The sequence below is a fragment of the Nicotiana sylvestris genome, chromosome 1, assembly GCF_000393655.2.
Source record: "Nicotiana sylvestris chromosome 1, ASM39365v2, whole genome shotgun sequence".
In the NCBI taxonomy this organism is placed as follows: Eukaryota; Viridiplantae; Streptophyta; class Magnoliopsida; order Solanales; family Solanaceae; genus Nicotiana; species Nicotiana sylvestris.
Window position 1 is genome coordinate 171,172,046 of NC_091057.1, and position 11,612 is coordinate 171,183,657.

Here is an 11,612-nt window from a genome sequence, read left to right on the forward strand (position 1 = left end):
TATTTATAATGTTCTAAAAAATAGCAGGTGAATATATAATATTATGTATAATTCATGTAATAATAGTATCTATATATACCAACTATAAAAGGTAAAGAGTAAATTCGACCGGCTATTTATGCAAAAGATCCCTTTGAATACAGACTTAGGCCCAGCCCATATGAATCCGAAATACGCAGCCCATATGTAACTATACTTGTGTCTTAATTCTATTTCTTTCTAAACCCTCTGCCGCTAAGTTGCTCCTCCTCGTCCCTGTGAAAACGAAGCCTGTCGTCTGAATCAAAACTGTATGTGTTTCTCTTCTCTCGCGTGCTATCTGTCCATTCATTATAGATACTCCAAACCTCTTAACTATAATGATTGAGATGTTCTAGGTACAAATTTGATGTTCTATTTCCATGAGTCTAAATGAAAGCTCCGAGGCAATGTGGAAATTGAACATAGTTTAGTGTTTGGTTAGCTGAAATTTGGCTTTAATTAATTTAAATATAACTGTGTGCTGCGTTATACTTAATATGCTTCAATGGTTGGCTGTCTAGGAATCATTGAAATAATTTAGAAATTTTATTTTGTCCTTCTCTTAGAAAGTGTATGATTCTCTAGAAATTTCAAGTTTGATTTTGTTCTATTTTCATCAAGAAAGGATTTATTTCTCTAATTGTTCATAATTTTCTGTATTTTAGGAACTACCAAAATATAATTGTAGGAACTTTACAATTCTAACTATCTTAAATGATGTATTGATTTATTTAGTACCTTACAACTTGGACTTTTGTCGAGATAGACAAACGCTGGAAGTATGAGCGTGGAGATGGTTGGGTCTGAGCAGCCAAGGGAGAAAATGAAGAAAGACACTAAAAAAAGAAAGGCCGAAACAGAGGAGAAACCCAATACCCCATCAACTCCTCACAAGAATTCCATCAATCCTATGGAGAGGAAGAAGCAAAAGAAAGCTCTAGACAAAGAGAGACACAGAGCCGAGTCTGAGAGAAAAGCTGAGGCTTGGCATAAACAAATGATGACCTCTCTTGAATCGAGATGTAATGAGAGGACAGAGATTTCTCCTACTACTAGTAGTGGGTTGCCTGAGTTCCACATTGGTGTATTTAAGGACCTTGCAGCTGCTGAAGTGTCTATTAGAGAAGAAGCTGCTCAGTCTTTAGTTGCTGAGTTGCTTGAAGTTCAGAAAGCTTATGATAATCTGGAGAACAAGGAAGTGGTTGATGGTCAGCTCAAATTGGAAGCTGAAAAGGATGATGGGTTGAATAACTGTGCCCCTTCTTTGAGATATGCAGTTCGAAGGCTCATTCGTGGTGTTTCTTCATCAAGAGAGGTGTGTTTGTCTAATTTGTAGTATAATTGTTCTGCAGTTTTGTTGAAAATAATAAGTGCCTAATTGTTTTTTACCGCTACTAGTTACCGCATTCTTGTCCCTTATCTTTAAAACGATAAATGCCTAATTATGCTGTTACTATTAAACTTAATGGTTTAAATATGGTTGTATGCCTTTCCATCATTTTGTAATTGAAATTTTGTTGGGAGACGAATATCTTCACAGGTTCTTTTTTTAATCAACAATAGATAGTATTATTGATTTCCAGCTTTAACAAAATGCTGAGAAGTGAGAAGTACGTACAGCTAGCAGCAATAACATATTTGTAATGTGCTAAAATATCTTTATGTGTTCTTGTTTACTTCCCACCTGATAAAAGCAAATTCATGCAGGAAATGTGTATCATACAATAAGATGATTAAGCTATGCTCTCCTGTCTTTACGTTTGAAATGTTATTTTATGGTAGAACCTCAGAAAGTTACATTATGGTCACTGGCAGGTAGATTACTCATAGCTTGTGTCTTTGAATAACTTTAGTAGCTATATTGTCCACAGACTTAAATTTAAAGGTCAAATGAAAAATTATAGGCTTAGTGGCAGATGTCTATTCTTCTTATAGTTTTATGTGCCATGCTACTCATAGTTCTATGTGCCATGGTTGTCTTAATAAGCTCAATCTTCCCCTACAAAGTCTTTATCTGTTTCTTATATGTACAGTGTGCAAGGCAAGGATTTGCATTAGGAATGACAGTATTGGTTGGTACAGTTCCGTGCATAAAAGTGGGTGCGCTATTGAAGCTAATTGTGGAATTATTGGAGATCTCTTCTTCCATGAAGGGTCAGGTGGGAATGATCGCCTTTGTTCGTGAACTTATTAGTTTTCCTATGGGCTGACTTGACAGTTTAATTTTGTTTTGTAGGACATAAAAGATTGCTTACTGGGACGCTTGTTTGCTTATGGAGCTATTGCAAGATCAGGAAGATTACTTTTAGAGTGGACTGCTGATAAGGACACTCCTTATATTAAAGAATTTGTTGGTTCTCTTGTCTCACTGGCAACGAAAAAGCGTTACTTGCAAGAGCCTGCTGTTTTAATTATCTTGGAGTTGGTTGAGAAGGTACTTTATTTTACAAGCCCGTGAATTGCAAATTTAAGCTTAGCATGTACGATTTAGTTATTACTTAAAAATAGATTCATAGATTGGCTTTGTTGTGTCATTACGAACTTATATGAGCTTATACATCTCCTTTATGAAACTTTTAGGACATCTTCACTTGTCTTATAAACATCACCTCTTCCTGTACCATCTGTTGCACAATAAAATGTGCTATTACTTGTCCAAAAAGTATCACATTTTCCTATTACTCTAAAATTGCTTCTGTCATGCTGCTGGTTCAGCTTTTTGTAATTAAGTGCATTTGTTCTTTACCATTATGTCCTTTTCCTCTAATTTTGTTTTTTCCGTAAGGTGCATTCTGTTTAGCCGTGTCACTATCCACATTTTTGTCATGTCAGTTACCTGTTGAAGCTTCATTGGATCATATACTTGAAGCTCCCGGACTTAAAGAGTGGTTTGAAGGTGCAACAGAAGTTGGAAATCCGGATGGTTTGCTTCTTGCCCTTGCTATACGTGAAAAAGTTCGTTTCGATGATAAAGAGTTTGGAGAGCTTCTGCCTATTCCTTGTAGCCCCGGCAGGCTTTTCACTGTCGAACATCTGTCCTTGCTTTCCAATTGCTTGAAGGTGCTATTAAACTTCTTCATTTTCCTTCGTTGAAAAGGTTTGTTCCTATTTTGATCTGTGGACTTTATGGATGTGCAGGAGTCCAGTTTCTGCCATCCACGAACTCATAGTGTATGGCATTCCTTGGTAAATATTCTCTTACCTGAAAATGTTGTACAAGAGTTTGATCCCTCAGCAGCTTTGAATTCCGTAAAAAAGCACAAAAAAAACCGCAAGGGTAGCTCAGCAGAAGAAGATATTGAGAAAAATCTTAAAAACTTTTGCGAAATTATCATTGAAGGATCACTTCTTTCATCACCATCTCATGAACGCAAGAGCTTGGCACTCAATGTTCTGCTGCTTCTCCTTCCAAAACTGCCTGCTTCGTGCATCTACAATATCCTATCGTACAAAGTTGTACGTTGCTTAATGGATGTACTTTCCAGAAAAGACACTAATCTACTCAAAGCCAGTCAATATTTTGTGAAAGAATTATCTGAGTGGGTGAAGCATGATGATGTAAGAAGAGTGGCAGTTATTGTGGCTTTACAGAAACATAGTAATGGGAAATTTGATTCCATCACCAGGACAAAAACAGTAAAAGAGTTGATGGCTGAGTTTAAAACTGAGTCGGGATGCATGCTTCTCATTCAGAACTTGGTTGACTTGTTCCTGGATGAAGGTCATGCTTCAGATGAGCCTTCAGATCAGAGTCAAACAACAGATGACAACTCAGAAATTGGTTCCGTAGATTATAAGGATTCTGTTGGAGCAGCAGCAACTTCAGATTTTTTGAAAGGCTGGGTTGTAGAGTCACTTCCCAATAGCTTGAAACACCTAACTTTGGATACAAATGCAAGGTTCAGGGTGCAAAGAGAAATTCTCAAATTTCTGGCCGTTCAGGGTTTATTCTCTTCAACTCTTGGAACTGAGGTGACATCTTTTGAATTGGAGGAGAAGTTTAGGTGGCCAAAGTCTTCCATTTCAAGTGCTCTTTGTAGAATGTGCATTGAGCAGCTACAGTTACTGCTGTCAAATGCTCTAAAAGGAGAAGGACCTCATGTTGTGGCAAGTGGTGTTGAAGTTAATGATCTTGGAGCGTATTTCATGCGATTTCTTACCACGTTGCGAAACATTCCTTCTGTTTCACTGTTCAGGCCCTTGAATGCTGAGGATGACGAGGCATTCAAAAAATTGCAGGATATGGAGTCTCAGCTCTCAAGACAGGTGAGATATTTTTGTGATTCTTCATTTTTGTAGCATCCTAGTAAGGTTGCTGACTTCAGCACTAATCAAACTATTTTCTGCCTTTTGTGAAACCGATGTCCCTTGCTTTAGGCCTTTCAACTCTTCTTTATTGTTAGATAAGCGTGTTCTCCTTCTTGGGTGAGGAGTCTGAGTAAGCTAATTCAAAAACCATATCTTCTTAGTACTCATTTTATATTTCCATCAGGGACTTGTATTCGTTATTTCAGATTAACCACTATAACTGTGTTCAGGAAAGCGAAATGTACTTCATTTCTTCTGTGAGAAACTTCGATTGCTTTTCTTTTTCCATCTTACATTATTCTTTTTTCTCCAAATGATGGCAGGAGAGAAACTTGGGCCCAAGTATTGACACAAATAAGTTTCATTCCATGAGGTACCTTCTGATACAATTGTTGCTTCAAGTCCTACTTCGGCCTGGGGAGTTTTCCGAAGCCGCCTCCGAATTGGTTATTTGCTGTACAAAAGCTTTTCAATCTTCTGATCTTCTTGCTTCCTCTGGAGAAGATGAAGTAGATGGAGAAGGTACACCTGAACTGATGGATGTTCTAGTGGACACCATGCTTTCGTTGCTGCCTCAGTCATCAGCTCCATTGCGGACTGCTATTGAGGAGGTAAATTTTTGATTGATTACTGTTGCGCAAGTAAATACAGAAAAGCAAGCATAATATCCCATCAGTACTTCTGGTGATTTACTATCCTCTCGAAACCCTTGCCTGATGAGGTGCTAATATGTTATTCCTAATGTATCATTCACCAAGTGCATTTTGATGCGAACTCCATCCTGAAATTTTTTATTTGGCTTTGATAATAGAAACTACGATTAAAAAACACCGAGTTAGAACAACTACACCTCAATCCCAAGTTAGTAGGGTTCGGCTATAGCACTAAAAAGTTCTCCACATTCTTTGATGGCATTCAAATCCCTAACAAAATTAAAAAACTCATAGTGAATAGTGGACCTAAAGTGAGCATACCAACATGACTAAACCCTAACTAATTGGTATTACCTATATGGATCTTTTTTTTTCATTGTACCCAATTTTTTGTCAAGTCTACGAGGATTCAAGTGATCGTAGGTCTTCAAGATAATTTCCCTTTCATGTGAGTTTAGGTTTATCTTGTCCTATCACCTTTAATCACCATGGTTTTTCACCTACCAACCGGTACATCTGGTTGTTCACCATCTTAAGCGAGTGCCTCTCATTTTATCCTCCATGTGTGCTGCCTGCACTTTTTGCTGAATCTGATCAATTATTAATCTTGTATGCTCTTGCATGACTACACATTCTTCTTAAGAATTTTTGATCTTGTGAATATGTTGGACCTTTAGAGGTCCGGTATCCACTCCAACATTGCTGATCTTAAAACATTTCTATGAAACTCTTTCACTTTGATATGTATGCTTCGCATAACATTTCGGTAGCACTTCAACCATCCTATTTTAATTATATGTGTAACATTTTCATCTATCGTACCATCAAGCCTAGATATCTGACTTGTTTGCATTTAGGCACCGCATTCTCATATAAACTCACCTCACCTTCACTTTCGTTATGCTGGCTAAATTTGCAGTATACATATTGAGTTTCATACTTCTATTTATACTTCTCTTAAAAAATGTCTGCAACACCGACTTGGTGCACATTATTGAAAGAAACATTTCTACAGTAACTTGAAACGTAACAGGCTGTCACAGACCAAACAAATCAGTTTATTCTACATTAGTTTGATTCATGGAGATTGTTTAACTTTTTCTCTAATAAAATAGGTTAATTCTTTTTGGATGTGCCTGAAGGACAGTAGGTGTACAATTTCGTATTGGAGGAGTATACCTTACAGTCAGACCTTAGCATGATGGTTTCTTTAGTATTTTCCTACTCAAGGCAAACAAAATTAAAAAGTCATTTGCTGGTAGAGCTATTTTTCAAGCAGTTTTGGTGGACTGTGGATAGTAAGAAACAATAGACTTTTTGAAGGACAAAAAGGAAGTGCAGCTAATCTTCGTTATATCTATCCTTTTGGTGCAGCCTGGTGTTTGTACATAATGTAAATGTCTTGCTTGACAAAATCAGTGCTTTGCTCATCTTGTACTATATTTGACAGGACGTACTTGGTGCTGCTTTGACATCAATGATATTTTATCCTTTCCTGAAAAAAATTTGCCTTGGTTTTTGCTAATATTAATTTTTAAAGCAAGCTACTTCCACTTGATGACACTAAATGGTTGAAAACACGAAAACTGAATGTAATTAGTGGTTCTTGTAATATATAATCAGTTGCTGTCTTGTAGCAAAAATCTAGTAAAAACTAAACCACAATTAGTCAGCTGCAACTAATGTATGTTTTGTGTTTTATTAGACTTTAATTCCAATAGCGAGTCTTAGCCGTTTTGATCCTTGCATTATGCGTATATGCATCTCTACTTTCGTATCCTCAAATGGGGCTGGGAGGCGGACTTGACTAGTACAATATTCTTCGTGAGAAACAGTTGGAAGGTCGGGTCTATTTAGCTGTCAGATATCTTTCCTTTTCCTTTTTATTTACAAATAATTGAAAGGTGATTTGCAGCTTCACATCCAAATAATATACAAATTATAATCACAAAGTCACCTTTAGCACCAAATCTGAAGCTGCTTATCAAAAGAGAGAATTTTGCTGAATGCATAACTCCATTCGTCCTTTTTTTTTTTGCACTCTTCCCCATAGATTTTCTTTCAGATGACCCTTATTATCTAATGAGAAAAAAAGTAGTGAATGCATGCTTCATTATATTGCTTTTCTGGATGCACCTGTTGTAGTTGCTTTTCTTTGAAGTGACCCTTGTTATCTCACGAGAAAAAGGATGTGAATGCATTGATTCATTAGATTTATTTCTTGATACACCTGTTGTAGTGGGTTTCTCTTAATGGTACTCTCCTGTTTTTTGTCTGAGTTTCCTTTACGGTTCCTCCTCCCCCCCCTCCCCCCACACAAAACTAGCACCTCCCGAACCCCCAAATAAAACACGAAAAGACTGGACGTGTTAGTCTTTCCTCAAATGGATAAAGTTTACCTTCTTCACAAAGTCAAAATACCTTACCTATTCATATTATTTTCAGTTTGATTTGACTGTAATCTTTTACATTTTTATGTGTCTAACCAAACTCAAACATGGGAACTCATTAGAACATTCTATTTCTGTGTCTGCTTGATGCCATCTGTGAAACCTGCTTACTTCATCAAAAAGGAACTCATTGAAACATTCTGTAGTTGGTCTCTTCGCTACGGAGTTATTTGCTTATTATAGAAAAAAGTTTCTATTCCTGTTCCATTGATGACTCTCCCATCTCTGTCTTTTCAATGTGGAAAAGAACTTGATAGCTTTCAACTATCTTTCTTTGTCCACTGATCGGAATTCTACACACTTAGCAGTTGCATAATATGAATACATTAAAGTTGGTTGTTGTCTTTATTTTTCGTAAGTGGGCATGTATGCGTTCTTTATATCTATATTTTCTTGTGTTATGGAGAGGGTGGAAACCTCTAGTTGGAGAGTTCTTACCTACTAAAAATTTTTCATGTCTCTTTAGGTTTTCAAATGTTTTTGTCGTGATGTCACGGATGATGGCTTACTTCGGATGTTGCGGGTTATAAAAAAAGATCTCAAACCAGCCAGACGCGGAGAAAAAAAAAGTGAGAGTGAAGATGACGACGACGACGACGAGGATGTTCTTGACATTGAAGAAGCAGAGGAATCAGATGAAGCAGAGATGGATGAAACTGCGGAGAGTGATGGACAGGCAGATGACTCGGCGACAGTAGTTGGTGTTGAAGCAGCAAGCTCAGAACTTCCTGGAGCTTCTGATGATGAATCTGATGAGGGAATGGATGATGATGCCATGTTCCGCATGGACGCTTATCTTGCTAAAATATTCAAGGAAAGGAAGAACCAGGCTGGTGGTGAAACTGCTCATTCACAGCTTATCCTCTTCAAACTTCGTGTCCTCTCATTGCTAGAGATTTACCTACATGAAAATCCAGGCAAGTCTTTTCTCGATTCACTAAGTGTATTTATCTTAAGGATGTCTGAATTGACTTCAAAGCTGATCTCCTTATGTATAATCTTAGTTCATATCCTAACTCCATGATTAGAATTTTGGCATGATCATTATGATGGAAACTGGGGTATATGCTTTTTTAAGCCTTAGAGGTTGTACATTTTCCATGTGAAGTTATCAGTAGCATCTTAATCTTCATTTATTCCCTACTGAATAAAGAATCAATGACCAAAAAAGGAGGGGGGTGTTTGGCACCATCACACCATGTGGCATCATAATTATTTTGGTTGCCCCGGTTGGGACCAAGCAGTGTTAATGCTTAACCATTTGGCTTTTTGGCCCACAATTTCGGCATATATTAAATAATTTGTCTTTTAAGGTAAATTAGAGTCATTAACTAAATGTTCTTATAATCTCACGCTTTGGCTATATATATACACACACAAGTCTTTAATTTGAATAAGAAGTCTCTCAATGAACATTGGACCAGTGTAAATGTAACAACAAGAATAGCTAAAACTTAATTCCAACAGGTTGGTATCACATATATGGGTTCTTTGCTTCTTCCATTTGTGGTCTACTCTTTTAGTCCGGATTGATTTTAAGAGATTTTTTGTCTTATAAAACTAACCCCTATGATTAATTAAAAGAATATCAGAGAAGAACCACCATAAGCATTGATCTTTATGGCTGCATATCATGATCTGAGGCCGTGGTTCCTTTTGCATGACGCATTGCAGCTACTTTTCATGTTTCTATTGCTAGTATTATCAATAAACTCAATGGCACTTGTTTATTTGATCTTATTGATTCATTAAGGGGGGGAATGCTTATTTGAAATTACCATTTCGCAGGGAAGCCGCTAGTATTAAAAATATTCTCAAACCTAGCTCAAGCATTTGTAAACCCGCACACTACGGAAGGTAACGAACAGCTTGTCCAGCGAATTTGGGGAATTTTACAGAAGAAAATCTTCAAGGCAAAGGACTATCCAAGAGGTGAAGCCATTCAGTTTGCAGTGCTTAAGACACTCTTGGGAAGGAACTTGACACTGGCAGCAAAACCATTCAAGAAAAAGAAATCTGCTAACTTGTCAAACAAAAAGCAGTCTGTCGCCTTGAATAGATACAAAATGATCAATTCCCTTGCTCAGAGTTCAACCTTTTGGATTTTGAAGATAATTGATGCTAAAAAGCTTCCAGAGCCTGAACTTCAGGAGGTTTTTGGTATATTTGAGGGAGTTCTGGAGGAGTATTTTAAGACTAAAAAGTTTCAAATGAAGTGTGAATTTCTAAAAGAAGTTTTTAAAAGGCGACCTTGGATTGGACATCACCTTTTTGGCGTCCTTTTGGAGAAATGTACTAGTGCAAAGCTACAGTTTCGGCAAATTGAAGCTCTTGAACTGGTTATTGAGATTTTAAAATCAATTACTTCTGCAAACCCTGATGACAGCAGCCAGGATTTGTCAAAGAAAAAGTTGAAGAGTCATGCTGCAAAGTTAGGCTATCTAATTAATGCGCTGCTGAGAAATATGCCCGATAAGGCATCAAGACGAGCTGATGTGCGGAAGTTCTGTGTCAAAGTCATTCAGGTTTTAACAGACCTTAATCTGAAAGCGTCGTTTCTTAGGGCTCTGGAACCAGATTGTGAATCTCAACTGGGTGACATGGTTCCCGCTTTGAAAAAGTGAATATTAGGGCAGAGTTGTCAATGTAATCTGATGTAAATCATTATGCAGGGAGTTCCTGGCACGTGTGATTCTACTGGCAGCAAATTTTGGCTTAGTGAAGATATTAAACAAGGATTTACAAGAACATGCATACAAATGTTGAAGTGACCAGTTGGGCATTGTTTCCTGGCATTTTTTCCGACCATAGTTATTTATAGGTTTTTTTACTGTTGGAATTTTACGGTGTTCACCAATTTCTTTTCATCGGTTAAAAGCTTCTAGTACTAGCAGTTTTGGTGGTATGTAGTCCATTTTAATTGTATGATCCAAATTTTTGGCATAGGACCGCGAATTTACATCTTACCGGTGAGTGATTCCACTTGTCATTCTTCACCTATGAATCCATGTCATTATTTATATTTGGAATTACTTTGGAAGTTGGAACTTTGTGGAATCTGATTATTGAGTATTATCAAGTAGGTGAGTCGTGTTGATAACACCCTGAGTAAATTTAGCATTCCTGTTAATTGTGTATGTGCAAGCAAGCATCCTTTTTTTTTTTTGCTTCCCAACCGGTGTCCATTATCCACAATTGGGCCCGATTAAATCTGGATTTGCACCGGGAAGTCTCACATAGCAAATTGTTCTCTAACAAAAGCGACTTCATATCCAGGGATTCGAACCCGAGACCTTTGGTTAAGGATAAAAGACTATTTACCACTCCACCACTAGTAAAGATATTAATGTGTTGTACCCAAAATTAATGTCTTTTTAATGTTGGAAGACAATTCAACGAGCTTAATGCTGCCTATTATTTGGTGCATGACATGTTTTCTCGTCTCACTTTGTTCAAATTTGGAGGTTACAGAGCGTCCTTTATAAGAGGGGAAAGTAATAAAACAAGTAAATTAAAAGGTTTTCCCTGAAATTATGTTTATCATATTTTAGATAATTTTCCACACAGCGAAAGGGCTACAAATTTGCAGTTGAGAATTGTGTGCCAAGGATGCAGGACGTGGTCATGGAAGCTTCCTATGGCCTTTTAACTGTTCAGGCAGTAAGTTTGAAAAAAAATAATTAAAAAGAAACTATAATAAAGTTGTAGTCGTTGTTTAAGTCGCTATCACGAAAAGAACAAATTATTAAATGCTTGACTTGCAAAAATGTTATCTTTCTTCAGTTGCCATTAAAAAAATAGAAATATTAACTAAATTAGTGGCCCATATTAGCAATAAGCTAAAAATAGCCAAATTTTTTTACTCGATTTATAAATTGGGTTGATCATACGTATTTTTTATAGCCATTGCCCAGCTGTGGCAAGATATATTTTCCTTGATTCTTAGCATTTATTTTGGGTAATAGAAAACCAAATTTCCTCAAAATCCTTACGTTACCCTTTTTTTCAAAACTCTCCAAATTCCTTACATTCCCGAATTCTTCTAAACTTTCACATCACTGTTTTAAAGTGTATATTGTCACACCTCCTTTTTACTATCCCGGAACGGAGTAATGGAGTTTTTTTCAATTTAAGTGACAATCGAAACAAGATTATTTAATTAAAATTCAGAGTCATCACT

At 36.9% G+C, this 11,612-nt stretch overlaps 1 protein-coding gene across 2 annotated transcripts; it reads left to right on the forward strand.

Annotated features, from left to right (window-relative positions):
• Window positions 1-211: 211 nt before the first annotated feature.
• Window positions 212-10,472, forward strand: LOC104237884 (rDNA transcriptional regulator pol5-like). Of its 2 annotated transcripts, none has more exons than XM_009792110.2 (9): window positions 212-290; window positions 757-1,336; window positions 2,055-2,180; window positions 2,258-2,455; window positions 2,854-3,081; window positions 3,160-4,287; window positions 4,653-4,940; window positions 7,899-8,349; window positions 9,221-10,472. In XM_009792110.2, exons 2-9 carry the CDS (start codon window positions 803-805, stop codon window positions 10,054-10,056), a joined length of 3,789 nt encoding a protein of 1,262 aa, XP_009790412.1. In that variant the 5' UTR covers window positions 212-290; window positions 757-802; the 3' UTR covers window positions 10,057-10,472. The 2 variants fall into 2 exon arrangements, with proteins under 2 accessions (XP_009790412.1, XP_009790411.1); XM_009792109.2 differs by having other exon boundaries at window positions 216-290; window positions 788-1,336.
• The last annotated feature ends 1,140 nt before the right edge of the window (window positions 10,473-11,612 follow it).

Excerpts from the sequence above, each read along its gene's own strand:
- LOC104237884 (XM_009792110.2), top strand. The coding sequence starts at position 803 with ATGAGCGTGGAGATGGTTGGGTCTGAGCAGCCAAGGGAGAAAATGAAG. Across the intron at positions 4,288-4,652 it reads AGTCTCAGCTCTCAAGACAG|GAGAGAAACTTGGGCCCAAG; the intron begins GTGAGATATTTT and ends AAATGATGGCAG. Across the intron at positions 4,941-7,898 it reads TGCGGACTGCTATTGAGGAG|GTTTTCAAATGTTTTTGTCG; the intron begins GTAAATTTTTGA and ends ATGTCTCTTTAG.